Source organism: Temnothorax nylanderi, unplaced genomic scaffold, assembly GCF_030848795.1.
Source record: "Temnothorax nylanderi isolate EJ_2023f unplaced genomic scaffold, tnyl_v1.0 TNYL_tig0001_pilon, whole genome shotgun sequence".
In the NCBI taxonomy this organism is placed as follows: Eukaryota; Metazoa; Arthropoda; class Insecta; order Hymenoptera; family Formicidae; genus Temnothorax; species Temnothorax nylanderi.
In genome coordinates this window covers 910484-938463 of record NW_027249063.1, presented here as the reverse complement: position 1 = coordinate 938463, position 27980 = coordinate 910484, and the positions used below count along the sequence as shown (strand labels likewise).

The window sequence follows — 27980 nt, the reverse complement described above, 5'->3', positions numbered from 1 at the left end:
AGCGGCGGCAGAAAAAAGGTAAGGCTCTCGGATAGCAGATACGATCTTAAAAGTGGGTCGGTAAACTGCAGCTGCGGGATCTTCGTCCCGCAGGGAAAAGCGAAGCGCGATATAGCAACGAGAGAGGGACGTTTCGCCGAAGTCGTTACCGTTAACCATCGCCAGAAACGAGGGTGGCTCGTGTCGGCGGGAGGGCGGGAAGAGCCGACGATCATGTCGGTTTCACAAGAGGAACGGGAGCGACGTAAGGAGGGATAAAAGGATTGATGCGCGTCCATAACTCATGCGGAAATGCGGTCAGGTGCACAACTGGATCAACGAAGAAGATCCCCCGCGATCCTATCGTCCTGCGATCTGCCGCTCGTGACTCTACGTCCCACGTGATACACGATACATACGCGACGGGTTGCCAGCCACCGCGGCACCGGGATGTTCCCTCGGCTTACCGTTTACTCGCGCGATCGTCTATTAATTATTAGTCGCGGTGTATCTGGTTGCGGCGAACACCGATACCGCGCTACCGGACTCATCGATATCCCCCCCCCCCCCGCAAAAGTAATCGCACGAGTCGTTCGTTCGTAAAATCACGCGCGTCGCATACCACAAGCTGGTTCCGAGAAGAAGAAAAAAAATTATCCGGACACTTTTTATTACCATGCACGGTATAATTGGTATTACGAGTTTACGAACGAATAAGATTGCGTTAATAAGACGCTTCGTCATGAATGCACTTTAACACCGCGTACAATTTGCGCGGGGGTATCCCGCGTCAGTCAATTTCTCACCTTCCTCCTTAATATAACGATCAGAGTTCCGATTCATCGCCGGACAAACCGGCGGCGATGCGAGTTAACGGTGAAAGACGAGTCGAGGTCAATTTCGTTCGGCGAATGCATTCGCGAATTACTTTTGGTGATTCGACCTTTCACCGCGACCAATCAAGTTATTACGCGTAACGCAAACCGCGGGAGTCCCGCTTGACGCTTAATATATTTCTCCCGGGTGAGATATAAGCTTTCAAGACGGCCACTGCAAAAGCCACTGCGGTGAAACATGACTTGTTACTTCGCACTATGACAATCTCGAATTAAGAAAGTTGCATGGACCCGTTACACGCGTATAGATCCTTAACATCTGCAGATTTTATCATCAACTTGTCATTACTTTTACCACGTCGACCACAATTGTCTTCTTTTGATACTATTGTTCAATAATAGTTGAAAATTCACTTAGCATGTGGAAAGATACGTGACGCTGACGATTCTGTCAACTGTTTCAAGCACAATCTGTATATTTAAAGTGTTAAAAAAAATTTCTCATTTTGTCTTGTAAGGATTTTAATATTCTCTTAACAAAAGCCGTTATATTGCAGGCACTCCGTAAACAAGATATCTATCGAGCCACGAAGATCAAAGCTTAGGAAACGATACACTTTGTCCGAAGCACAGTTAAGATTTACTCATAATAGCTATGCAAATATATGTAAATATGAATGCAAATCCAGGAAGTACAATCAAAACGGAAACGCACGGTCGATTAGCTGACGAGCCGCCCACCATATTTCTATCGGCGAATTTCAATTAGCCAATAAACTTCGCTCGATACCTGTGGACATGCACGATGAGTGCACTTAATGCACGATAACGGGGTACACACACCGCACGCTTTCGCCATTTCACCTTCAATTCGCGCGAAACTAAGGCGTGATCGGAACACAGCCGATTTTCTACCTGATCCACGTACAAGACAGGTTTCGCCAGATCTAGGAAGCGACGCGCAAGTGAAAATCGTCGACTTTGAGCTGAATATTGACAAGAGGGTGAGCATTTCTACGCAGCGCTTCTCTGTAAGTTGATAAAACAACGCCGATAGTCGTCGACATCGCGGATTTAATACCGTGGATATAATATTATCCTATAATCATATACTCGATTATTCTCATCAATCACGCGCGATTCGTTTATCGACTAAACGATTTTCTGCGCGATTACGCGACGAGATGAAAGAGTGCCGTCGTTCGTATCACGTCGCGTTATTACACGGCGCGATAACGCGGCAAGCGTAGAGTTCCGTATGCGTTCACGCGCACGTGGAAATTCCGGGGTCAGTTTCAGCTCGAGGTTCCCAGACGTTTCGTCGTTTTGTTCGGTAGCGTAATAAATCTGCATCCGCCGTGCTTATCCGCGAGTAATCTGCCACCGATAGCCCGGCTTAGGCGCTATGTCAACGTCGTTCCGCGACTTTCCCACTGCGACTTGCGGAAAAATGCTAATGAATCCCGCGCGCCGCACACCACGCGCGGCGATATAGCCGGCGCGCTGATTTATGGCGATCGTGTTCCGCTCAGAGGATCATTATGACACCGTCGGCTTTCGTCGCGGATTTCCACGCGGCGCCCCTCTCGGGAGATTAGCTCGCGTGTGCAATGTAAGTGGCGAAACACGCGCGCGTGCTCCCGAAGCCGTGCCTGCCTGCCTGCCTGCTTTTCTTCCGGCAACGAATGATATCGACACGTAACAATGCGTATTGTGGCCACGCGAGACGATAACTCGGCCGTGATAAATTAGAAGTATCGCGCTTCGGCGTGGATACCGATCCTGGGAACGCGAGCGATAGGTCTCGTTTACGCGAGTTTCGGTATCGCGAACACGCGAACACGCCTTACCGATATCGACTCGGGAAATCATCGGTCAGCCAGGATACGTTTCGTTACGGCGATCTTTCCTCCGTCGTGAATTTATATTAATTCTCGTGAGGTTCGAAAGCGGCAGCGGGTAACGCTTTTCCAGAGAGAGATCCCTTTAATTATCCCCGTATATCGAGATATATCGCGATACGAGGAAGCCCACGGGGACGGCCGATCAGCTGCGTGAGTTAAGCTCGCACCGGGATACCCGATGAAAGGCGGTAAGTACTGACATGACGCAGCGAGAGACAGCGTCGATGAAATCGCGGAAATTTTCCGCCAGACTTTTTCCCAGGCCGGCGGGGAAGAGTCGCCGACGCGGAAACGACGCCGGGCTCGCTTGCCGTCGAAGATGCCGAAAGATAGATCGGCGTGTTTCTCGCCGAGCGAGAGACGCCCCGAGCGTAATAGCGCCGCGATTTTCTCGCTCCTCCGCTTTCCGTCTCGTTCTTTCCGCCGCCGCGCCCGATACTATTCTCCCGCTTCCCGCTCGATTGCCTCCCGACGAAGCGCATGAGACTTCGGCGTTACCAGTTGCACGGAAAACCATAAAGCCGCGCGTATGATGACCGATACCGGCGCGCGGCCTATCGTGCGTGATGTGTTTTATGAGCTGGCGAGTATGCGAATGCGGTCGCGCCGCAAAGAATTGCGGAAGGACATCGCGATTATCGCGAATATGACGAGAGGCGTAATTGCAGCGAAAGCCGCGATGCGTGATGAAAAGAATCTGCGTCTCTAAGAAGTAAAATAATATAAATATAGAAACTTTTTTTTCAGGAAAAAAACGTAAGATCTCTTCAATCCATCGTGATTTTTATATTGAAATAAAGTTCAATTGAACACTTTAAGCAGATAATATGCATTCCATAAAAATAGATCTTGCATATATATTTAATATTTCATACTCATTAATTAAATAAATTTAATTTTTAATGTTCCAATTAATTAATTCATTCATTTCAATGGCGCAACAGTCCGAGTCGGACCTAGGCCTCCCCCAAAGACATGTGCTTGTGGCATAGTATATATACTATGCTTGTGGTGCGCACGCAGGTTGTACACAAGTACATGGGACCTACAGTTTAACGCCGAATCCGAACGGCAAGGTAGAGGGGGTTTCGAGGCAAGGGATACTCCTGACGGGCTGCCATTCCGTCGAGGTTCCAATTAATTAATGACTAATAATGGGTAATTGACAACTATCGTGTTGAATATTAGACGTGCAGCTTGTAAAACGTTTCCCGTAATCGAATCGGTGTCGATTTGCTCCGATACGGTTCACACGATGTGTTTAATCGCTGTTGCCACGATATTAGAAAGCGTTATATCGGTAGGCACGTCGTAAGCGTGTTAATTGAATACCTTACAAACGAGAGGAAGAGCTTCGTTAGAGAGCTTGTAGAGGATGTGATGCGCGGCCAAGCTGGGAAGAACGGTAAGCCGCGACTCTGCTCCCCATTGGCGATTATAGTGGGCGTGCCCGCGACTTCATGACGGTGGAAAATTATAATTATTACCGACATCGGGCGTCGATCACGGTTTATTTAGCGGAAAGCTCGCGCGCGCTTCTTCCCTCCCGTCCCGGCCGGGATTAATAAATTGCCAATTCGGAGTCGGATGATTTCAGTTATTATCGGCTACAACAGCCTCGTTGAGGAGCACAGGATGCCGGCGTAATAAATGGGTGTCTCGCGCCAGCGCGGCCGCGCGGCCGTAAAGTGTGAACTTTCTTGCGAGTTAAAAAACGCCCTTCGCAAAAATTATCGCACAGCCCGCGTCGCCCGCTAATCGAATTCATAAATTATGGCACGGTTCAGCGGGCCCCGCACACGCGACTGATCTCGCGATAATCCCGGTTGATTTATCGGCATCCCCGCGATCGCGCGGACCGTATGGTGATCTCTCGACGTGCGCCGAAGTTGATGCATTATACGTACGAAACGAACAACCGCGACGGGAAACGTACCTGGGTAGACGAGCGAGGTAGAGCAGAAAAGACGACGTCTCTCTAACGGAGAGGGTTTCCCTCGTGGATACGTTAGCCTCGAATTCGATAACCGGTCTCCCGGCAACGTCCAAGTATCCTGCAAACAATCGGAACAATATTCGTTAGTATCTTACAATTAGTTGAAATTTAACGTGCAAATAATTCGTCTATGTAAAAATATTTGAAAATATTAGTAGCTGTTTGCACATGTAATATCAAAGTTACATCGTCGTACTATAGAGTGTCGAATTTTTCCATCTAAAATAAAAGATAAAAAAAGTTGCGAATTTCAAGAAGATGATTTGTCTGCGCGCGAATCGCATTATATTATTCCTTCACGTGTTTACATTGTAAGCAGATACACGCGATGGCGCAACATAAGTGGTCTCAACGGTGCAGAAAATGTTGGCAAGCACGGCTGATTACAGAGCATGATTCGATTCACGATGAGCGATTGCCGATTGCAATCTCCCCACCCGGCATATAAATTATTAAATGACATCCTTTTAGTTGTACCTACCTCGGGAGAGTAGGTCATCTTTGAATAAGGTCTCTTAGCTACGGGGTGAAATGTACCAGCAGTGACATTACAAACAATTCCGTGATCGTAATAGATAATGCTGAGTAACAGTTCGTTTTCATCCGTGTTACTGCGATCGTGACGTCGGGGTCGTAACCCAACTATATACTACTGATCATTAAATACAGCCGACGCCCTTAAGCATTGCTTAAAGATGATCTACGTTTGAGAACATAATAATGTAAAAAAAATGTTCTAAAAGAAAATCGTGAAAGTTAATTACTAATCAATTTCGCACTTATTGCCTTATATATAGGTATCAAATAAAAATACCTTCTGAAGAAATCGATAAAAAGAGTATTAGTAATACGATTTAGTAATCTGAAATATATTTTATTGTCTCCAAAATAAAATATTCCGAGATTGACAAAAGATCAACAAGACTACATAAATTTAAAAGTAATTGATACATATAGAATCTTAAAATATTTTCCCCACTTCTATTGTACGTCCACAAATTTTTTTATACATTCATAAAGAAATATTGTCTCTTTGTCAAAAATTAAATTAATATTTTGTAAGTAATTTCTAAACTATAATGCTGCTAAAATCCGCTTAAACTAAACGCAGAATAAGACTTTCCATTCCTTTATATTAACGGATACAACGCCTAGATATAAATCGCATTGTAAATACAAGCTGAGAGAAATCAATACGCGAATATATTAGTTTCCTAGTGAGGTGTGTAAAGTTTTATGAGATACACGATTACAACGAACGCATTGTGCTGCTTCATAAATACTATAAATGCGAAGTATTTTGAAGCTCTTTACATTTGTTGAATATATATGAATAATAATAATGGCATTATCCAATTGATTATGCGGTAACGCGATAAGAATGCCCAACATTGACAAGCAGCTATGATATTCTCCGCTTTTAAATAACCCAAAGTTCAATTTTTATTATCTTCTCATTTTCTGCATTAGAAAAATCTAATCAATTATTTAATTTCTTATGCAGAGTTTAATTTATAGTAACTAGGTAACTCAAATGACAGTGAAACTAAAGATTGCCTTTAACTTTCGTACGGTGACTTTCATTATCATTATCATTATTTATCGTTCAATGACTTTACGATATTCTATCCCATAATTACAGACAGTTCTTGAGATTATGATAAATTAATCATAACGACGTGATTTGCCAATATACCCAAAGCCCGATGTCTAACGTGTATCAATAATATGTTTCGAGTATAATATATTTACTTATATTTACTTATTCGTAACGAATGCGTGTTATACAACATTATATAAATCTCTATTATATACGTACTATGTTATATATCTTGATAAAACAACTTACATTGTATTGTTAATATCGAAAGAAATAAACCATCAATAAAAAACGATACATGGCTACATTAATCTTATAAATAAAGAAACAGCAATTTTACAGTATGTGAGTAAAACATTTCACAGCAGGATTTATTTTTGACGTTTTAATAATTTAAGTACCGTAATGATTATGACAGTCTAGATACAACGCTAACGAATACAGCATCGATCGTTCTACAAATACGTCAAAATAGATTTCTTGATCGCCTCCGCGATCGGCCGCGATCGCAGGTAGACCGCGTGGGCGGGTTTCTCCCTTTTCATGCACGACGGACGACCGCTCACGCACCCGTTGTTGCGTTAATCGAACTGCACGCATCGCGGCCGCTTATCGCCGCTAGTGCGTGGTGGCTGCACCGAGTACCGCAACCACCAACGGTGGGCAGCTTTTTTAACGATCGCACGTTCGCTCGACGTTCGCTCGAATTACCATAACCGATCGATTACTGGCGCGCACCCGGCGCACCGTGCGCGAGCGAGGGGTTTCTCTCGGAATGAAGACGTTAATCCCGCCTGCTCGCTGGAGAATTACCACCTCGCCTGCCACACAATGCAACATATTCAGCACTATTGTTATAGATACTGACACACACACACACACATTAGTGGAATAAAATTCGATGATATATAAAATGATATGACAGGCTATATATAGATATATTCAATATATTGATAAAATAATTTGTCAATAAATATCGTTTATTTAATGCCGAAAATTAAGCAGCTATAAATAAAAGTAAGTCTAAAATCTGTTTATAATTATAAACTCTCAATTTTATAGAGCTTAAATTAATTTTTGTTTTAGTAATAATTTGTAACTAAATTTCTAATGTGATAAATAACAAAAATTTATAATTACAACATATAAAGGTTCTATCAAAGAACGACAATTGATACGATTGTATACCACACGTAACGAACTGCTCTGAAAGACGATTGTGATTGCCATTTTTTTTTTACCGACATAAAGCGAGCTTCTCAAAGCTGCGTTTTGTGCACTTGGAATATCGGCCACGAGTGGCAGATGATCAGCAGATTCGCTCGGGCGCGTACACATATATCCGTTTCGCATACGCGATGCGCATTCGCCGATCGCCTCTACAAATCGCCGATCGTTCATCATCATCGTCTCACTCCTACCCGATAAAGACTCAACGCGCGGGCCCAGCTCGGCTTTTAACGTAAATCAAGCGTGCTTATGGTCGGCGCGACGTCTCTCCTCTCCCCTTCTTTCAAGCGGGAAGAAAGCCCTGTTCACTTTGGAGGCGTCGATTTCTTCGTCTCGTCGTCTTCACCGCGCGAGCGAGAGCGAGCCGCGCTCGCGCGGGCCGCGGAGTAGCCGCGAGGCGCGCGTCGCGTATACGGGGCGTGCGCGCGTGGTGTGGGACTCGTGAGAAAGATGAACGATAGCCAGATGGATACGTCAATATGCGTGCCATTAGCCGTTACTTTTTGGATTTATTGCCCGATGCCCCGTAAATCCCCGTGATTTCTAATTACATGGCCGCGTTTGCCCCCCCCCCCTCTTCCTCCCTGCTCTCGCACTCCCCGCCGTACCCCACGCCCCTATTCCGCGCCTTCAGCCTCTCTCTTTCATCTCCTTAACTTCCTACTTGTTCTCGCGGCTCTCCGCCGATCAATTTCTATTAAAATGAAAACGTCGATTGTGCAACGGGCATCGGCCGTGAGGCGGATGACGCTCCTGCCTTACCATAGTGCGTAAATTCACTTTGTGAGTTATTATTCTTGATTTTACCGCGACGGACATTGCGGATTGGTCGAGGAACCATCGGTCTGTAATACGGTCACGTAGATTGATGTATCTAATCGGCAGCTAATCGCACTTAATTAGTTGACTGGAGAGATTTTCGAGCACTTCTCTAAAAATAATAATTTCCAGACGTGCTGATGACTACCTAAAGTCATATAACGTGTTTCAATACATTTATTTCTTCATTGAATTTAGTCCATAGACATCCCGAAAATTTATTTTGTTTTATAGACAAATATATGCTTATTTTTATCAAATTATAGAAATTAATTTAACGATAAAGCTTACTATCAGTTGCAATATCAACACATAGGACAGAAAACAATTTTATCGAGAAACAATATCGAGAAAGGACGACACACATATTTCTCACAATACATTTCACATGTTTCCTAGGTAACATAATTTGATATTGATTTCTATTATCAGTAAACGATGAAGAGAAAACCGTAAAAGTGTAGAAAGGATTGAAATAATCTTTCCTTTCTTTCCTGCATTTCTTTTTTTATCTCCCTCTTTTCTCAGATGCATAGAGAGTCTATGGAATACTTATATCATCCCATAAAAGCTAAGCTAGTAAAATAATGTTTTACGGAAACAAGGAAAGAGTGAAATTGCGAAGTATTGTATGCGAATATATCGAACGAGAGAAGCGTAGCATCTTCAGCGATATGAGATTTTCTACAAGCACATTGATAAGAGAGAAAACTCGTCATCGTGCTCGGCTAGGCGTGCGGCAGATTGACCCTGTGAGCTCCCACAGGCATGACTCGCCTATGGATTAACACTCGTTAGCTCGCCCAGGATGCTATAATCGCTTAATTAGTCGCCTCGATGCACCACCACGTACTTGTTAGGATAATCGGTGATTATACATTCGCCGCGGCAAGTAGCACCGTAAGTTTCTCGCAATGTAAGCCCGACGAGGAAGTTCCGCGATCGTAACTTCGCCGCGACAAATTAATGGCTCGGCTAACGTTCTTTCGACTTCGACTGTGCAACGTCGAATCGTATGGTTACTCGTGCGACGAATATTCACTTTCGCCAATGAAATTCGTTAATTAAATCACTGTGACTCAGCATTATTTATCTTCGATTTTTATTAAAACTATAAAGTCCAAGGAAGCATACAAGATTAATCTCAATTCTAAATGTAGATATTTGGGAAATTAAAAACATAAATATCTGAATTCAAATTTAAGTAAATGTCTGCGAATCAAATAAACAAAAATTTGAAGTGTTATATAAATATGAGAAAAATTTGTCCACTAATTGAAGAAATATTATTTAATAATATCATCTAATATTTCGTAAGTGCTACTGCTTAAAATATTTAGCGTGTTACTGTTTGAGTATTCAAAAGTCTATATTGATGCAAATTAGAATCAACGAGACATATCATTCTCGTACAAAAAAAATGATAATATAGAGGTGAGAAAAATCTCACCTCTATTAACCTTAAATCTTTCACCTTTCGACGGTCCACCGACTTCTGCAAACCAGTCGTCGATCATACGCGATACATGCTCCAGGTGTTCTAGCCGAGTGCGGGAACATATGGATACATTTCGATCCTTGACCCGACCCTCGTGTCGTGCGCTCGCCCGTGTACATACACTCGACGTTCGCATATCGCGACGCTAAGATGACGTTAAACACGCCTCGGCATTATCTTCCCATCGTGACCGTTATTGAGAATCCATGGGAGAGATCGGCCGACCAATTAGTAGGTGGAATGGATCTCCGTTATAAAATGCGCTACCGAATAGCCCATATTAGCCGCGAAACAAACTCACAGAAATATGGTTCATAAAATTTCACGGGGTGGATATTTCAATCACGTGTAGGACATATCCTCACCGTCGTTACGAGTATTAATGTATTCATTTTTATTATACTTGTCGCACATCTTTTTACATATCTCGCGTATCCATCGTCGTTCATAGGACAAACTTCGAGGAGTAATGGATTAGATCGCACAATCGTGTGAATTCTTAAATATAGTGATATTACTTTTTATATAGCGCATATACCAAATTCCTTCGAAAAACAGTAATTCACGCAGCTGTTGAACCCCGCTTGTCAACACTTGTAGAGACTCTGTTGAGCAAAGCTTGCGAGCGAAGACTCGCGAAACCGGTAATGCCGAGGCGTTACGAAGTAAATACAAACTTTACAACCATGACCTTGACTCACGATCGCACGAATGCGGTTGCTTCGGCCGTAAAGATCGCGCGGGATCACGCCCTCGTCTCTCGATCTCATCCTAAAGTATTCCGCCGGGACGGCTGGAGCCAGCAGGGTCGGGGTGATACAGAATGTGTGCGCGGCATGTATAGTCGATTCGTGCGTGGCTAATGCACTTGATCCAATCGTCGGCGTGATAACCATAATCACGTGCGATCCGAGTATACCGCGGATACGTACGTATACGTACGTACGTACATACATGCACGATCGAGCTCGCGCGGCCGATTGCTCGTCCGCCGACGAGGATGCAGTTGCATTCTGCGTGATGCAGCGTGATGCACGTGCGCTGACGCATCGGGCCTAATGCGATTCGAGAAAGCCGAATCATCGTGGCATCCGCCTATTTTACAGAGTAACACGGATTTACGTGCCTAGTTACTCTCACGCTATTATACAACGCCGCGAAGAGGGAATAAACACTTCCATATGCGAAAAAATAATTTCTATTGCGTTACAATACTGCATAATTTATTACTGACTAACTTCACAAAGTGAGCATGCTCTTCTAATTATTACAAAATGTAATACCAACCAAATCAAATTTAAAAGATGGTTAAAACAGAATTGATTAACATGTGATAAAAAAATTTAATTTACTTCTCCATAAAGGTCAGAAAAAAAGCTAGATTATCTAATATATAAATATTAGAAAAACCTAACCTCTATTTCTTCTAAAGATTAAATAAATTATAGATTTATTGTTTGATTATATTAGAAAATATTCAAAATTAGCACTTTAACTTCGTCCTTCAATGCGTTTCCTTGCACGGATATTTATCAAGACTGTTTCTCTATTTGTTTCTTACTTATTTACTATGTTCCTCACTCACGCCGTTCCACTAACATTACTCTCTAATACACTGACGGTGCAAGGCCTCTATGGGGAATCTCACGCCCCCGCGCCAACAGATGCCCATTACTATTTACGAGCAGAAACGGACCAACCGGTCGCAGCTTCGTTTGCATATTCCGCTTTATTAACCCATACATATTGCGCTATAAACGACACGCGCTAAAAAATATCTAGTGAAAATTTTATGATTTCCTCGTCTCCCGTAATAATTATATGAAATGTTATCCTGTAAATTTTCTTCCTGTCTTATTTTTCACTAAGCAGAATTTATAAATACTCATTTACAAATAAAAATCTGTATTATACAAAGCATACTATTTTAATTTCGAAGTTTCATATATATCAAGAAATCACAAAAAAAATTTAAAGAAACTATTCTAATCATAATTACTTTTTAAGTCTAAATATTTTCAAATGCCATTTATTTATTTGCTATTCTGCAAGCAATAAAATTTACATTCTATACAAGATTCTGCTTCTGATTTTTTTCTACAAATCTTGAAATAAATCACAAAAACAATAAAGAAGTCTATTATTCAAATAATTATGAGGCATTAAATCAAAATGATTGCCAAAAGTCGTAGACAATTTAATAACGTGTAAATTCCTTTTATTGTGTATTTAAAGTCGCGCGGTGATCCGATTCGTTCCAATCCTTCGTACCAGTTGTGCGAATCTTTTCTCCGTGCTCGATGCCGATTTCCCTAGGAAATAAGATCGGTGCACACACCAGGTTTCGAGATGCGACTCGTTCCGCGAGCACAGATCGGTGTGATAAGAGCGGCCGATAACGGGTCTTCGGCGAGTGGGCGTATTTACGTTTGCAGAAGCGATCGAGAGTACCTCCCGGTTATATGCCGATCGGAGATCGTTCGATGCAAGATTATTCGGATCCTTGTTTACGAGCGCAACATTGTGCAGACGCGAGTAAGTAATTTGATAAAGGGATGCGTGCCCGAGTACAGATGTTAAAATATCGAGAGGCACAGCCATTAATCACGGATAGTCAGAAATCTGCACCCGCGTACAAATTTCTTAATAATTTAAGAATTTCTTTAATAAAAATTTATGATTTCTCCTCGTTTATAAACGTAAATATTTTTTGTTTGCTTTATAATATTTAACAGCCATTTTGTAATTGCGTTAATAGTCGTAAATTTATTATAGGGAGCGGCTAAGTATCATCTTTCTTAGCTCGTAGATCTTGTTTGCGAATAATAAAGAAGTCAACGGTAAAGCCGAGAGCATAGTAACAAACCCTCTCTCTCTCTCTCTCTCTCTCTTTCTCTCTCATACTCGAATATCGATATTTACGACCCTCTCTGATTATTTCCGATCGAGTCTTGGAAGCATTAGAGCATTAGTTACCGTGTGGCTGCTGGTCAGACATTACTTACGTCTACGTGGACATTTCTCATAACAACCGGTCGAATATGCAGCGGCAGTTACTACTTGCATTCCTTGCTGTCGAGCGGCTTACCCGTGAGTGCACTTACTACTTTCTCGCACGAGCGCGGCGCAAAACGTTGACGTTTTAGAATCGCATAAAGCATTACGGGCTTACAAAACAGATCAATTTACGTATTGTATCGCACTGCCGTTTGCTAAACACGGGCACAGTAATGTAACATGAGTCGTGTATTATACGCATGTATACACAGCTGTTATAATGAGTAAATCTGATCATGTTTTACAGTTCAATGGTTTACTCTGGCCGCATAGTTCAAATAATTCGGATAACTTCTCTCACAATCAACTTAGACTTTATTAGCATCGCACCTGTACATTATTGTATAAGATTTAAAATAATGATTTTGTATGTTTAGATTTAGAAAAACTACATACCAAACCGACACTTAGCACGAGGAATTAATGTTTTGCGTAAATATAATTATTGAATTATTGTTTCAAATATGTTCTGCACAGTACGTGTATTACGGCTTTATGACGACTGATAAAAAACGTGACTAGCGCAATGAAAAATTCACAGTAAGTTAATAAATCGTACAAAACATCGGTCGGCGATGATGATCAGAGGCGCATTGATCACTAGGAAGTTATCTAAATGAGAGAAATATTGATTGGACACACTTGTTGGGTCTAATCTGCGATTGCGATTACCGTTTACATTCCTCTCTGACAAATCCGCGGAGTGCATTTATTACCACGCGGCTCTCTGCACAAATAGTGTTTCGAAGCTGCGAAGTTTTTAAATTAAAATCAGATATATGCCAATGATTAATGAGATATCATCAATATCGTATTGCATACGAGATTAGAAGTTAGGAACGTGGATCTCCGCAAAAAAATTAGTTGTAGGTATCTAATAGATACTTTTCAACGACTAATGAACGCATTCGTCTCTCTGTATTTTATAATAAGATCATTGCATACTGTAAAATAATTTTTATTAACATACTCGATAAGTATAATCAAATATTCTCTAAAAATGCCACTATTCCACGCATTCGATATCTTAAAGTTAACATGTATTATATATATATATATATATATCTACTAATTTTCACAACATAATTCACAATAATCAAGTGTATATTTGAAATAATGACGTTTCTAATGCAGAATAAACTATTAAACAAAAATACATGCATAACGCAATTTATGCAACAAGGTAAATACACATTGAGTAAATGAAAATACGACCGTATTATAAGTATATGATATAAAATCAAATTAAGGAAAGCGCCGTTAAACGATCATGACTAATAGCCGTATTCATAGTCCTTCCTTGAGGAATAAGGATTCCTTAATTGTTCCTTATTAGTTATTCTACATTTCATTAACCTCCCTTGATCGATCAAGGAACGTTAAAATTTATGAAGTGTAGAATGAGGAACAAGGAATCCTTACTCAAGAAAGGACTATGAATACGGCTATAAGATCTTGGATGCTTAACAATATTATTCGCGTGAATTTACGTGCAAATCTTCGCTCTGGCAAACCACGCACCGTTACTTTTGGACTCGAAGGTAAATACATAACGCTCTCAATAATTAAGGCGAAATAATGTGAAAATTCGCGGTAGCAAGGAACGGGTAAATCACAAAAGTTGGCAAAACACCTAGAATCGTGCTCAATTATCCAATCAACGAATGCAGCTGGCAACAGCCGACTCCTTGGAGTATCTCCGTTTCGCGAACGAGTCAACCGCTATGGCCTGCGGCTTTTTTTGGCGCGCGGCAACATTCGCACGGCGCCAATAAACGCAGCCGCCCCGTTTCGGGATCCGCGTGCATCGCAATTAGTGCCGCGGAAAATCTGCACGACGGACAGTTAATAACGCGCGCCAATAATCGGGCGAGGCGCATCGATCACTCGGGGAGGCATTATCGATTGGCCTCGGCGAAACCTTATCCCGCGCCGCGCCGCGCCGCACGATGGGCAGCCTCCTCTTCTCTTGGGATCTGGGTCGTACCCTGAATTCAGCCTGCGTGCGCGATATCTACGATTACCGCGTAATTGCCTGCGTGCCCAGGCCGCGGCCTAAAGAGCACCTAAAACGAGGGCCGGACACCGTGATTATCGAGTATCGAAAATTATAATGCTCCGTCTCGCGTGCATCACCGGTATTAAATGGCGAGAGGTATAATTTCGCGGCGATTTTTGAGGGAAAGCAAAGCTCGCCGAGCGCGCATACCCGTAACACGGTAAGTTTTACGACAAACAGATTCACGGTGCCCGCTGTGGATTACGCACGATAAAGTACAATATTAATCCCTTGAGTAATGTCCCGGTTGCACTTTTGTGGTTTTCTTCAAATACATTAACCCTGATTTCGACCGCACTTTTATCCCAAAATGCGTATACTTATTTCCGAGCTCTGTTTGCCTAATACGAATCGTTAACGCTAAATTGAGATGAAGAATAATGATAAATGATGATAAATGGTGAAACTACAGACCATTATCCAATGGTATTATTGAAAGTAAGTAAAGCGTAGAAGTATCCTCAAAGGGTCAGATTCTGACATAGATTGTAATAATTTATTCATATGAGAGAGGAAACCATGCGCGACTGCGAAGCCGTAAACTACTTTGCACTCTAAAAGTTGAATAAATAATCGTCAAAAATTGTTAATTTTTTGAAGAACTTTATCTTCACCATAGCGAATCCACAAACAAATTATAGTAAAACTATCCTCGAACGCGGATGCTACGTGATTCCAAGTTATGCACGCTTGGGATTTTCAGAGAGCCTTTGACTTGTTATAGAACGCGAGAATATCCAGACTCATAAATAAGTCCTATTTGCATACGCGTACACGTTCGCGTTTCGCGGCTTTCAAACTTCATTAGCAAAGTTAGCGAACAGCCACGGAGAGAAGCGAAAACTAGAATCCACTTAATCTGGCCGCACGCCGACCCTAATGCGAGATACACATTTCACGTTTTTATCGATGCGGACGCCAGTTTGCGCGAGCACCACCAGCGGATATCGCTATTCGTCACAAGCTCGTTGCCAGTCGCACGGCTAATGTTTCAACGTATCCGAGCGGAAAATCAGAGTTCCTTGGCGCCCAGCACGAATAACATCGCACCTTGAACGATCTCTAAAGACACAGGCGAATTCATTCGCCAGGAAAGACGCAATTTACGTTCCACGGCCGAATTTCTATTTGTCCGTTTTCCAAAGTTTATGTCATTAAGTTGTTAGAGCCGGTACAAATTCATATCTTTAAGCAGCACTCCTATATGTTTCATTACAACGTGGAAATGTTCATAAACGTTTCGTTATAATTTGCATGCTCGAGTGGCATTTACTTTCTAAAATCCATTTCTTTTGATCGTACGCGCGTAGGTACTTGTCGTGTCACGTGCTCCCTGGATACGGGTTTCTTAGGAGATCCCAAAGATTCTCTCTAATTTTCTCACCATCGCGATACCTGCGGTAATGACGGTAATTACGCGGAATCAGGTAATCGGGATTTTCGTAATAATACGAGAGACGGCCGGTGATCGCATAGTCGTAACGAGCCGTTTCTAAATCGCTGAAATCGTGATATCGGAGTGTTTGCCCGGCCTCCGTGTTCTCGCGTTCAGATATGCGCGTGCCATCTTCGATGAGGAGAGCGAGATGATGCTTCGATGGTGGATCACATAGTTTATCGCATCTCGAATGTACGCGGGGAACGTATGCCTCTCTTTTTGCACGCTCGCAGGCACGTATATCCCCGGCTTAGCCAAGCTTCGATATATTCTCAGTCAGAGTAACAATTTCGTAATCCCCTAATTACAAGGTAAACGGGGTTGAGTATAGCCTGGCAGCCATTAAGGATGTCTTACATATTGAGGATACAACATATCCATCTTACCCTCTTTATTTCAGAGCGAGCACGAATATTTTCTTTTGGAAAAATATAAGATATATATATATTCGTTAGGATCTAATAGTAAACGTCGGTCGTAAGTTTTGTTGTTGAAATACATTATTCTGTTGAATTGATATCAAAATATATTAAAAAACCATGCGATACAGATGAAATGACTAAATTCTATGTATACATCTAATAAAAATCAATTTTTTTGTAAGAGCTACATAAAAATTCTGAACTATATGTTACTTTTTAGCTGCGACACATTTTTCTAGATACCTACTCTTACTGTATGCAGAACGCGTTCCATTTCTGATTTATGTATTACAAGCAAATGTGTACAGTTAAAAATTATCGACGGTACGGTAGTCTCCACCTTCTCTTGCTACGTATTTAATTATCACGTCGCTCGAAGCTCGCATCCTCGAAAGAACGCACAATGTACCGTAAACCATGCATAGCTAATTAGGCTAATAAACTCGGGGCGCGATCCGAGCCCGGCACGAGAAATCCCCTTCGCATAAATACGTCCATTATCATAACTCGTCCATACGCGGGCGGCGAGGCGCGGAAGAGACGTAAATTTTCGCCATTTTCTACGCGTGATAAATTATCGCGGTTCCGATGCGCGCAACACACACACACACACACACACATCGCGGTTTTTCCGAGGACGGCGTGTAAGACTCTCTGGCCTATTCCGCCCACATGAAGGCCATGGGCCTCTGGTTGCCGGTCAGGAGGCACGCATCAAGGCGTGTGTGCGTTATCCTACGATAAATGGCCATTGATTCATCGCGGGCGCACGGTGTCCCGATAATAAAATACTTCCATGTAATTAGGCACGCGAGAGTACCGGCTGATACGCTCGACTAGTTAGACGCGATCGATCGACGATGGCGGATGAAATGCCGGATATGATGGTACTCGATTTAAATACCCGCATGTGCCTATTAGCGCGTGGGTCGACTTTCGTAACGCGACGGATGGGATTATCGTCGGCGTTCCGAATTGTTCCCGAAGCGCCGACTGTAAAACGATAATCAAAGACACATAATGAAGCATTCAGTGTAATAGCACACACAATTCAAAGGAATAATAAGTTACTACTAACTGCTCTACATTATGTAATACAAAACAGATTTTAAGATGTATTATTAAATTACACAGATATATAATTTATTTGTTTCTCGTTTTTTCATTATTAATTAGGATATCTTATTTATAAATATATCATATTTTTCTCCTTGTTAAGTATTGTGCTGTGCATTTTTTTTTTACAATAGCTTTTACTTGAACGGCAACAATAACGCGAATATATTTTCTTACGAAGAAAAGAACACATCTACAAATTACAGTTCTGCTATTCAAATGGTCTTAATTAATATTGATGTCAGAAGAGCCTAAATACCACCACCTGATCGTCTTAGATTGGATTAATCGTTTCTACTGTGTGTAACCATATTTTCCGCCGCATCTACTTAATCACCTTTAGTATATCTTTAGTGTCTACCATTCCAGTACATCTACCTATCGCAAATGTTCGTCTTAGTAGCATCGGCCGTAGGCGGCGATATGGATCTTTCGTGCCGGATCCTCGTTTCACTTCCTCTTCTGCATACCTGATATATTCTTTTGCTAAATGTACCCGATCTTAAACACAGTGTATGTCAAATTGCAATCCATAATTTTGTTTATCTTGGTGAAATAAAATTCCGAAGGAAAACCGCCGTGCTCGCGAGTGATAAATTAATTTATAAAGTAGTAATTATATAACTTCTACGTCACGCACTAATGATATTGAGCGTAACAGAGTTATATATAAAACAATAAGCCACTACGTGAAACATTTCAGTGATATATGCATTAAACGCAACCAACTGTGTTTAGAAAATTCCGGAATTTAATTAACTGACAATGAAAAGCAACCCAAACGACGTATATCTGAAAAGTTGCTACATCATAACGCCGGACATATAACTTTCAACTAGATTTTTATGAAGATAATCGAAAGTTGCGTATAGCATTCAACCTATTAAAACTAAAGTCAGAGATAACCAGTGCGCGCAAGTGAAACCGGTCTCGAACAATCGCGTATATTTACCTTTTCAGCCGCTTAAATAATCCCGTATTACGCTCGATCCTCCGTCTGTGTGCATATTGCCGGACGAAGATTAGTCTCGGCCAAGTCACCACGACGGCGCGGCGCGGCGCGGCGGTGCGCCGCCGTGAACGACTTTATCGTCGAGCGAGAGGTCGTAAACAGCCGACCGCTTTCACGAGACTTACGGCGGGTTAGCATGCGGCGTGCTCGAGTTCGAGTTAGGCGAATCAGTTTGATCTGCGCATTAGTTTGAACCCCGTGAAGAAGAGGCGCGGGCAATCGTCTTGCCACACACACACACACGACTCGCAGACACGGTTTGACCTGCATAAAATCATAAATCACAGCACGTGTAAATACGTATACGGGGTGTCGCAATTTACGCCGCTGCTCGACCTCGTCGTCGTTCGTTCTTCGTCTAATTTAACGAGGATATCCAGCCGCTGTCCCGCTGATATATCGCGCTTCTCGTACAGAGCGCTCTTCATAAACTTCGTATCAAGGTTTTGATTTAAGAAACATTCGATCGAGCTATTCTTCTTTAATATTAAATATTTGTACGATTAAGTCTCGCTATGATGCTATCAGAATATGTCTAATTAAATACTAATTGACTGTTTGCGCCCCTAAAACTTCATTCCTTCTAAATCTCTAATCTTGAACGTTAAATCACCGAGATAAGCCTTCGGAATTACAGTACGAGTCAAATTTTCATGTAAGGAAAACGTTTACTTTAAGTGTATCGAAAAATTCGATAAAGTTCAATGCAAACTTCACGAAGCACCCTGTATAAATTCTCACCGCCTCTCTCGAGGATTCTATTACACGCTCTGCTCACCTGCTGCGACCGTGTACGCGCCACGCGGAGAGCTACCTTATAAATCTGCGATTCCTAGCGTAAATCGAGCCGGGGCGATTTCTCCTGACGTGGTAACATTTTCCGGATAATTTATGCGGATACGCCTAATCAAGTCGACGGATTGAGTCAACGTCCACGCAACGAGCTCGCTAATTGATCGAAACGTCTCATACGTCGATTAGATCTAATCGAGGGAGAACTAGATCTCGCGAAATTTCGATCGCGCGCGAGTCGTCGCTTCCGCGGAATTCCCGCTTCGGAGAATAAGCTGCGGAAAAAGCGGCGACAGAAGAAAATACGTACGTGAACGGCCGCAAAGGCCGTCACCGTGCACACGCGGGCTCGTTAATGCTCTCCAATCCGACTCTCTCGAAGCAGCACCCGCTTGAACTTCGGCCGCGGTCGTTTGTCGTACTTGCACCTCTTTGCCCGGCGGGCGTAAACGCGGCACGACGCCGCGATCTCCTGCGCTTCCTCTTCCTGCTCCGTCCCACCTCTTTTAAGCGACCGCGCGGCTCGGCTCGGCTCGACTCGGCTCAGCGCAACTCCCCGACCAGCTAATCGGCGACAAAGCGGCAGCTTCGCCAACTACGGGATTACAGTTAGGCACCCGGTGATCTCTCCAGCAGGGAATCCGTGGGAAGAGGAAAGGAAACGACCGAGGGAGAGAAAGAAGAGGATATAACAAGGGGAGTCTTGAGCTGCCGCTGCTTGAGGAACGCGGAGAATCAATGACGAGGAAGCAGAAGCGTGTTGTTCGGATGACGTACCGAGAGACCCACTTCGTACACCACGAGACTTTGTAACATTGGATGATGACTAGGAAGCGGATTAGCTATTTGTGTTTAACTTTCAATACGTATTTTTACACGCTTTACGCGATCTCGTGCTCGTGTCAAAATGAATCGAACACTTCTAGCAATAATGACTAACACTCTAACATTCTTTAATCGTTACCCTTAGACGTTACAAATTCTTCAATTTTATAAACCAGACATTTCTAAACGTATCTTTGGAAATTTTATTAGCAATATCGCTCGCCAAAGTGAAGAAGCACATTGCAGCTGTCTTTACGACAAAAATAAAAGAGTTTACGTTATAAATATGTAAAAAGTACAGCTTCTGAAAAACTTAAGGATAATTTTGTTATTGTTCTTCATGCTTAGTCAAGTAATTGACGGTCATGCATGCTGTTATTTCAAGAGTAAGTAGAATAAACGTTATGCACATAAAGCCCTCGCATCCTGTGCGATTTTGCACAATAGGCGATTATCTAAAAGACAGCGTTTAGATTTCTTGAACGGGCAGTGCGCTTCCGCCACCAGGCAGATTGTCAACAGACTTTCTCGCAAATTCCTACGTTCTCATCGCGTACACCGCATCGGTATCACGGGAGGAATGGTACATGCAACGTGGGCATGTAGACATTAAGGTGTAGAGAATCCGAGCGACGTGAGACGGCCGGAAAATCGCGCGGAGATTGCTCGAGACGAGTCGGAAACTCAGGCCCCCGCGGGGCAGCTCCAACGGGATCCCACGAAACCGAAACAACGTTGCGCTTTGTTGCAATCAAGGTGGCGGAATGAAGGAAGTGAGCACGACCAGACGGAGGAGAGCACCGCAAGCGTCGAGCGTTGAAGGCGGAATCGATGGACGAAGAAAGAGAAACGAGAGAGGAGAGAGCCTAACGAGACACGCGAGGAACTACCATCATCAGGAAAGAAAGGCAGTATAAATAGGTGCGGGAATGTGAAGTACGAAGATACGTGGGTCGAAACGTGGTCATCAATACTTCCGCGAGGATATACTTGATGCTGAGAATTTTGTCTAATAAATCATTCGCAATAAACAAAAAACAGCGTGAACTCTTTAAGAAAAAAATGGGAAGAAATTCTGTTCTTAATAATTCTCAATAATTCGTTTTTATCAATAATGAAAATATCAATCATAAATATAAAAGAAACACATCAAGTGGTTTATAATGAGAATTATATCTCATTATTTTTTTATCTTCTAGAAAATTATATTGAAAAATTATATAACTGTGGTTGCATTGATATAATTCGTTTCTCTATTTATTTAGACAAAAATTTACTCGTTCACCGCGTTCGCTTTTCATGAGTCATCGGGAACGATCATTCAAAGTAAACCGTGTACATTCGCTTTTACTTAGCTACGAAAGGGCAATCCACCTCTAAGGGTCTCTCGCGCGGATCGTGTTCAGTCCCGTAAGAAGCGCCGCGTGCGTTTTACTGTAATTAAAACTAACAACTGGCGGCGCGTTTCTTACCGTTTATTTTTCCCGTTCGAAGCACGCCGGAGCCCATTAGTTCGTCGCCCATCGTCTCTCAGCCTGCCCGCGCACCAGTCAGCTAATCGGCGACAAAGCGGCAGGCTTCGCCAACTACGGGATACAGTTAGACATACGTGGATCCGGCCAGCTGAGCGAGCCACGAAGACGGGCGGAAGAAAGGAACGGGAGGGAGAATACGGGAGGCACGCGAAGGGAGCATGAACACGGAGGTGATACCGGGAGGTAAGAAAAGGTAGCGGGAAGAGGAGTGTATGGTAGACGTACGAAAGAGTGTACGGTATGTGTGTGAGACGTAGAGAAACAGAGAGGTGTGCATTCATTGAAACGGAGAGAGGCGGAAGGGACCGTTGGACCCTTTTACGAGAAGAGGAGCCATATAAATGGGATGGACGCGCGAGAAACACGAAGGCGTGCGAACTGAGCGTGTAGCTCATGTTCAAGTAAGTGGATAGTTAACGTTAATGTTGCTGCAGGGAGTCCCTCCTTAATCGAGACACACAAAAGAGTCGCGCATATCCCACACTCGGTTGCAATTAAAGCGGCCGAGCGCGCTTTTCCCTTTCACCCGGTTACCGTTGCAGGACGCCCCGCTTCGTAGGAGGGACTGTTACATGAACGATCTCGATATCGGGACACGCCGAAAAAAAATATCGACTTTACTCGATCCAAATCGAGGCTCGATGAAGTGATTTCCCCGTTTCGCGTGTGTGTATCGTAAAGATATTACATATTGCTTTTAATCGATCCCAGTAGATTAATATCACTTCGAGTTTATTATTACGAGATAATGACGCGATAACCATCGCCACGATAACCACATTTACTGTACCAGGAAAATCGAACACTCGGGTATTATCGTTCGATAGTAATGGTTATATCTCGGAATTGATCTCCGCACTTTTTATGTCCGTTATTGTACGAATGTTCACGTATCATAAAAAAAATATTTTATATAAACATTATTTTTGTCCGACATGAGTTCTCGAAATATATATGCCCGTTTAAAGGCTTGAACGATCATTATATATTTTCCAAGGTAATTTAAGGCAAAGCGTGTTTCGTGACGCGAACACTAGCGGGTTAATCCTCGGTCAGGCTCCTTTCAGCTATCGTCCAGCGACTACCTCTTCCTGCCGTGAGCTAATCGACGACAGAGAGCAACAACTGCGCCAACTACGAAAATACAGTTAGATATCCGCGGATCCGGCCAGCTGAGCCTCTCGCGGAAAGGGAGAGAAAGGGACAATGCGGGACGAAGAGCAAAGAGAGCGGACCGAGAGAGAATGGCGCAGCCGCTCGACAAAGCGGAATCACGGTAGAAGGGAGAGAAACGGCCTGCCGGGGAAGTATCTGCCCGGTGTACTCGACGAAATACGTAAATAGATGCACAGAATGGGCAGAAGATGCGGGGGCGTGTGAACCGAGGCCTAAGAACCCTACGTGGTGGATGGGTGTGTCCCAGCTTCCGCATACTCCTTCGCGGTCACCGCGTTGTTGTTATCTTCCGCAACGCGACGCGAGAGGCAACGCGGAGTCGCGTGTGCGGTATAAGCGTATAACGTTTCTGCCGGTTGCTTCACATACGAGACAAAGGCTTACGATAAAAGCGCAGTCGACCATCACACTAAAAGTATTCAAACATGGAGATCTACGTTATTTCATTTCTTAAACGAGATCTCCTTAAACAATCTAGAACGTATAGATTCCAGATAGATATTTAGCAATAATCTAAAAAGTATATACAGTCATAAAAACATTGAAACCATCGTTTCAAATTCTTTCGTTTTCTTAACGAGTTTCGACACTCTATATTACGAGTCTAATATTCTTGTCAAATAGTTATGATTAAAATTATTTTTGTTGTGTAACGTTTTTTAAGTATTTTTTTTTTAAATACTTACCGGGAAGTGACAGGCCACATGTGAGAACGTGATCCGGTAAGTCGTGGATAGTCCTTGGTGATGCTACATCGTCGATACGCTTTTTAGTTCCTGAAACCAGAACGAAAGATCTTGTTACTACCACATCTGCGATAACAAGAGTATCTCTTAGCCTTTTGCACGTTAATTTGACAGCTGAATTGAATACCAGCAGAAATCAGTAATTGAATCCAATATCATGTATAGGGTCAGCAACACAAAACCGACAGCTGAACGAATCTTGATGTGATTCATCCAGATTCATTCGTCCCCAAATAAGATCGAGTAATTGCTTTTTGATGAGTCGGAAATTAACTGACAATTTTATAACTGAATTCATAAAATCATTTTGTAATTATATAAAATCTTTTCTATAGTTTAGATCAGATCATTTTTTGTTATCTGAATATTTTGTAAAATCTTTTTACTAACAAGTTGTAGATTATTGATAAGAAAATGTGATTCAAAATGAAAGTTATTTCTTTCCTTACGGAAAAGGTCTTGGTGATCAATTTTGATTTTTATTCGATAAACGATGTGTGTTAAGAGCTTAATTAATATTCGCAATTAAACATACTAAAATGTTAAACAATCAATTATAAAACTTATTATTATTCGGCGTATTATCGATTCGAGTAGTAGCATTCGATGTTCAATTTCTTCTGCTAAACAAACGCGCACGTCATGCTGAACTATTAAAAATGAAAACATATCTCTACGATGAATAATGCCAGCATGCTTCATCGAACCATTAAATACGTCTCTACGATTAATATCCGCTTTACGAGATACAGAGATCGATCGAAGCGCGCGCTCGCTACCGAAACGAAGCGCGTTTATCGATTAATCGCGATCGGAAGCGTGCGCATCGGTGGCCCGATAGCGCGAGCACGTACATTACGCACGTGCGTACACGCATGCAGAAACGTACATTGGACCGTGCTAGCCCGCGAGCTTGACCTTCGGTTGAAAGGCTCCCTCTAATTCCACCTTTTAACCCTCGTCACCTTCTGTCAGAGACCGGCAAAGGTGAACGGCGAAATGTGCGCGCGTATTCACCTTCTTCTCCAGGCGTATACGCATCGCGATGCATCACGCGCACGACGGAGCACTTTCTACCTTCGTGAGTAACACGTCGAATAATATGTATCTCACGTCTCGGCATTTTAAATAGCGTTACTACCGCGAGTAGCCGGCGCGAATACCGGACGTCTCATTCATGACGGCGCAGAAATAATCGAAAGTAAGCGAGCGCGAGCGGCGCGCGGCGCGCAGGCGTCTCGTCAAAGCGCATTCACTTATGCAGAACTGCGCGCCGGCAGATCTCGCGGGAAATGTAATCAAGCATAAATCAACGCCGGTCGATTTACCTTTTCTCTATACGACGCTCTCTCTCTCTCTCTCTCTTTTCTTTTCTTTTTTTTTATTACTCGAAGATCGACGACAACGTAATTAATGCTGATTACTACTAGCACATTATTAACACGAGCGGCTCGGATCATTCTCCACGAAATGCGCGAAAAAAGTTTATCGTTTACACCTGTACACATTTAGTGCCGGTCGTTAAACCGGTTACGGAGAGTTTTCCCACGTACTTAGCATCGCGAACCGCGACGATGCCATGCCGGGCGTCGCATTGGGAAGCCTCGTGGCTTTTCGCGCTAATCGTCGGCCACGCGACGCCCCGTGTGTATCCAATTAGCAGACGCTATTTGCACACGGACGCTTATTAAACGATTATAAGACGTTTCACCGGAGACGCTAATTGCGGGTTCGCGCGGCCTCGCGACGGTTCAAACTTTATCGCGTCCTCGCTCTTGTTAGGTAAATTGATCCGCAGCGAAATCGGGACGCGATTGCCGTCCACGATCTTGCCCGCCGGGCTGCGCCGACTTTACGCCGATGCGGTAAAAGCGCTTGGCTATTAAACGCGCGCGGAGATACGATCAATTAGTGTTCGCCGTGCGCCACGCGAGAAGCGACGACGTGCCGCGTTTGTCCCGACGACGGGAACGTGTCTGCTGGCGGATGCCACGCGAAACGCACGTGGACTAGTCCGCACGCGAGTATACGCGAAGTAAAGTGAGTTGTATCGTGAACGCAATTTGGATTTGCGAGAGGACAGTCCACGAAAGTTATGCGATCAGATTAGAAATCTGTTCACATAATTTTACTCAGAATTAATTGGAGCATATAAGATCGTGTAACTCAGTTGGATCTCTGAAATATAAATCGCAAATTCTCTTAGCTGCTTATAATTCAGTAACCACTTACACCTTGTTTTACTTGTTATTAGTCCTCTTAGTATCTGCGATTTAGAGAAAGTACGTAATTTCTAAGGCAATCTGCGTGTAATATATAGATGGCACTATTTCTATGATGAAAAGTTGAAAATATACTGGCCATTTCAAATCGCGATAACTCAACAATAAAAAATTGTATCTCAATTTCCAACAGAGCTTTCAAGTTTAAAGTAAAAAAACAATTTTTTTCAATTCCATACACGAGCTCAAAATTGAAGCTTTTAATCAACTTTGCACGATCGCGATTTGGAAATAACGATAATTAAAGCAAAAATTCCTTAGAACAAATTTTCTTCGCGAAAGGAAAAACTTGATGAGATTTGATAGCAAAATCTTTAAGCTAAATAAATCTTTGATAATAGCTCTGCAATTATCTTTACAAATTTTATGCATTTCGTCGCTGAATTGAAGCGATCTATATTTATTTAATTGAGAAATATGATCTTAAACATAGAGAAAAGAAAAACCCGGGTAAAAACCGTATTAACATATCCGCTAAAGTGCTGCTAATCGCGAACAATTCCAATCAATCGCCATGACGTTATACTAACTACTCATGCATATCGCCTCGGCAATTACCGGAGAATCCACAATGGCCGTCTCTCCTCGTATGGCTATCTGTCCCGGAATTATTCTACCGGAGGCCGTATTCAATCAACAACCGATAACTAATATCGTTCCTTCACATAGACGAACAGCACTGAGTCCACTATCGATCCGCGTTGCAAACACACAGTCGGAAATTCACTCTTACGCGTTTTACAGAACGGCGATGACGGGCGTGACAAGCGACCCAATTTTCCTGCCAGGTGCATTCACGCGACATGCACCGCACATGCACGAACGGCGGGACCGGTCCTCTCTTCGTGCGCGCCAAGCTCAGAGCCGGAGAATAACTTCGCGGTTTTGCGGTATGTCGTAGCGGCAGCCGTACCGAGATTCACATGCAAATTTTCATGCTCGAACTCATTACGCGGAGGAATGGAGCGGGAGAGGGGGAGAGTGTTAATTACGCGGTAATGACGTCTATGGGCGTGTACATTTTACGAGACAACGGACCTGATGCCGCCGCAAACGCAATTTTGCGAGAGGCGTTGTCGGCGCAATGGCGAAAACAAAGAGAGACGACTGTAAAAAAAAAACACAGTTATCGATGATTTATCGACGACGGTTCTCCGAAGAACTCATCCATCACTCCGATGGAACTGTAAAAGAACGCGTGCGAGACTTCTTCTCTCAGTTTCTCTTTCATCGTTCTTCTTCTGTGGGAAACCATGAAAGAGCAGTTATCTGAATAAATACGTAAATCTTCATCGCTCTAATCTTCGAGCCAATAGTCAATAATTTACGCAATGGCGCTCGTAGAGATAACAATATGTAAGTCCTACGAATGCTACTGATCTGTCGATTTTTTATTTGCCTCTCTAATTCTCCGTTAGTCGTGATGTTTCTACTAATGCGAGCAATCGCGCAATTTGTCTATGAAATAAAGCACAAAGCCAGGTATACGTAAAAAATCTTTTTTTATTAATTATTAGAAATAAGAAAATTTAATTTTAATTCTTAATATGTATATTTATATTTTACCAATTGTATATTATGACAATTTTGTTTCTCTTAATATTGTTTATATTTTATATTCGTCTCTCATCTAAAATTGAATTTTATACCATTGTGTA

The 27980-nt window shown here is 42.7% G+C and overlaps 1 protein-coding gene across 2 annotated transcripts in view; it reads right to left on the bottom strand.

The window, feature by feature from the left end:
* LOC139771392 (uncharacterized) overlaps positions 1–27980 on the bottom strand; it is a 282189-nt gene that overhangs the window by 93100 nt on the left and 161109 nt on the right. For both annotated transcript variants that reach the window (XM_071704165.1, XM_071704252.1), the window contains exons 6-7: positions 23981–24070; positions 4656–4773 (exon numbers count right to left, since the gene is read on the bottom strand). In XM_071704165.1, the coding sequence (XP_071560266.1) occupies positions 4656–4773; positions 23981–24070 (208 nt within the window). The remainder of the gene's footprint in view (positions 1–4655; positions 4774–23980; positions 24071–27980) is intronic.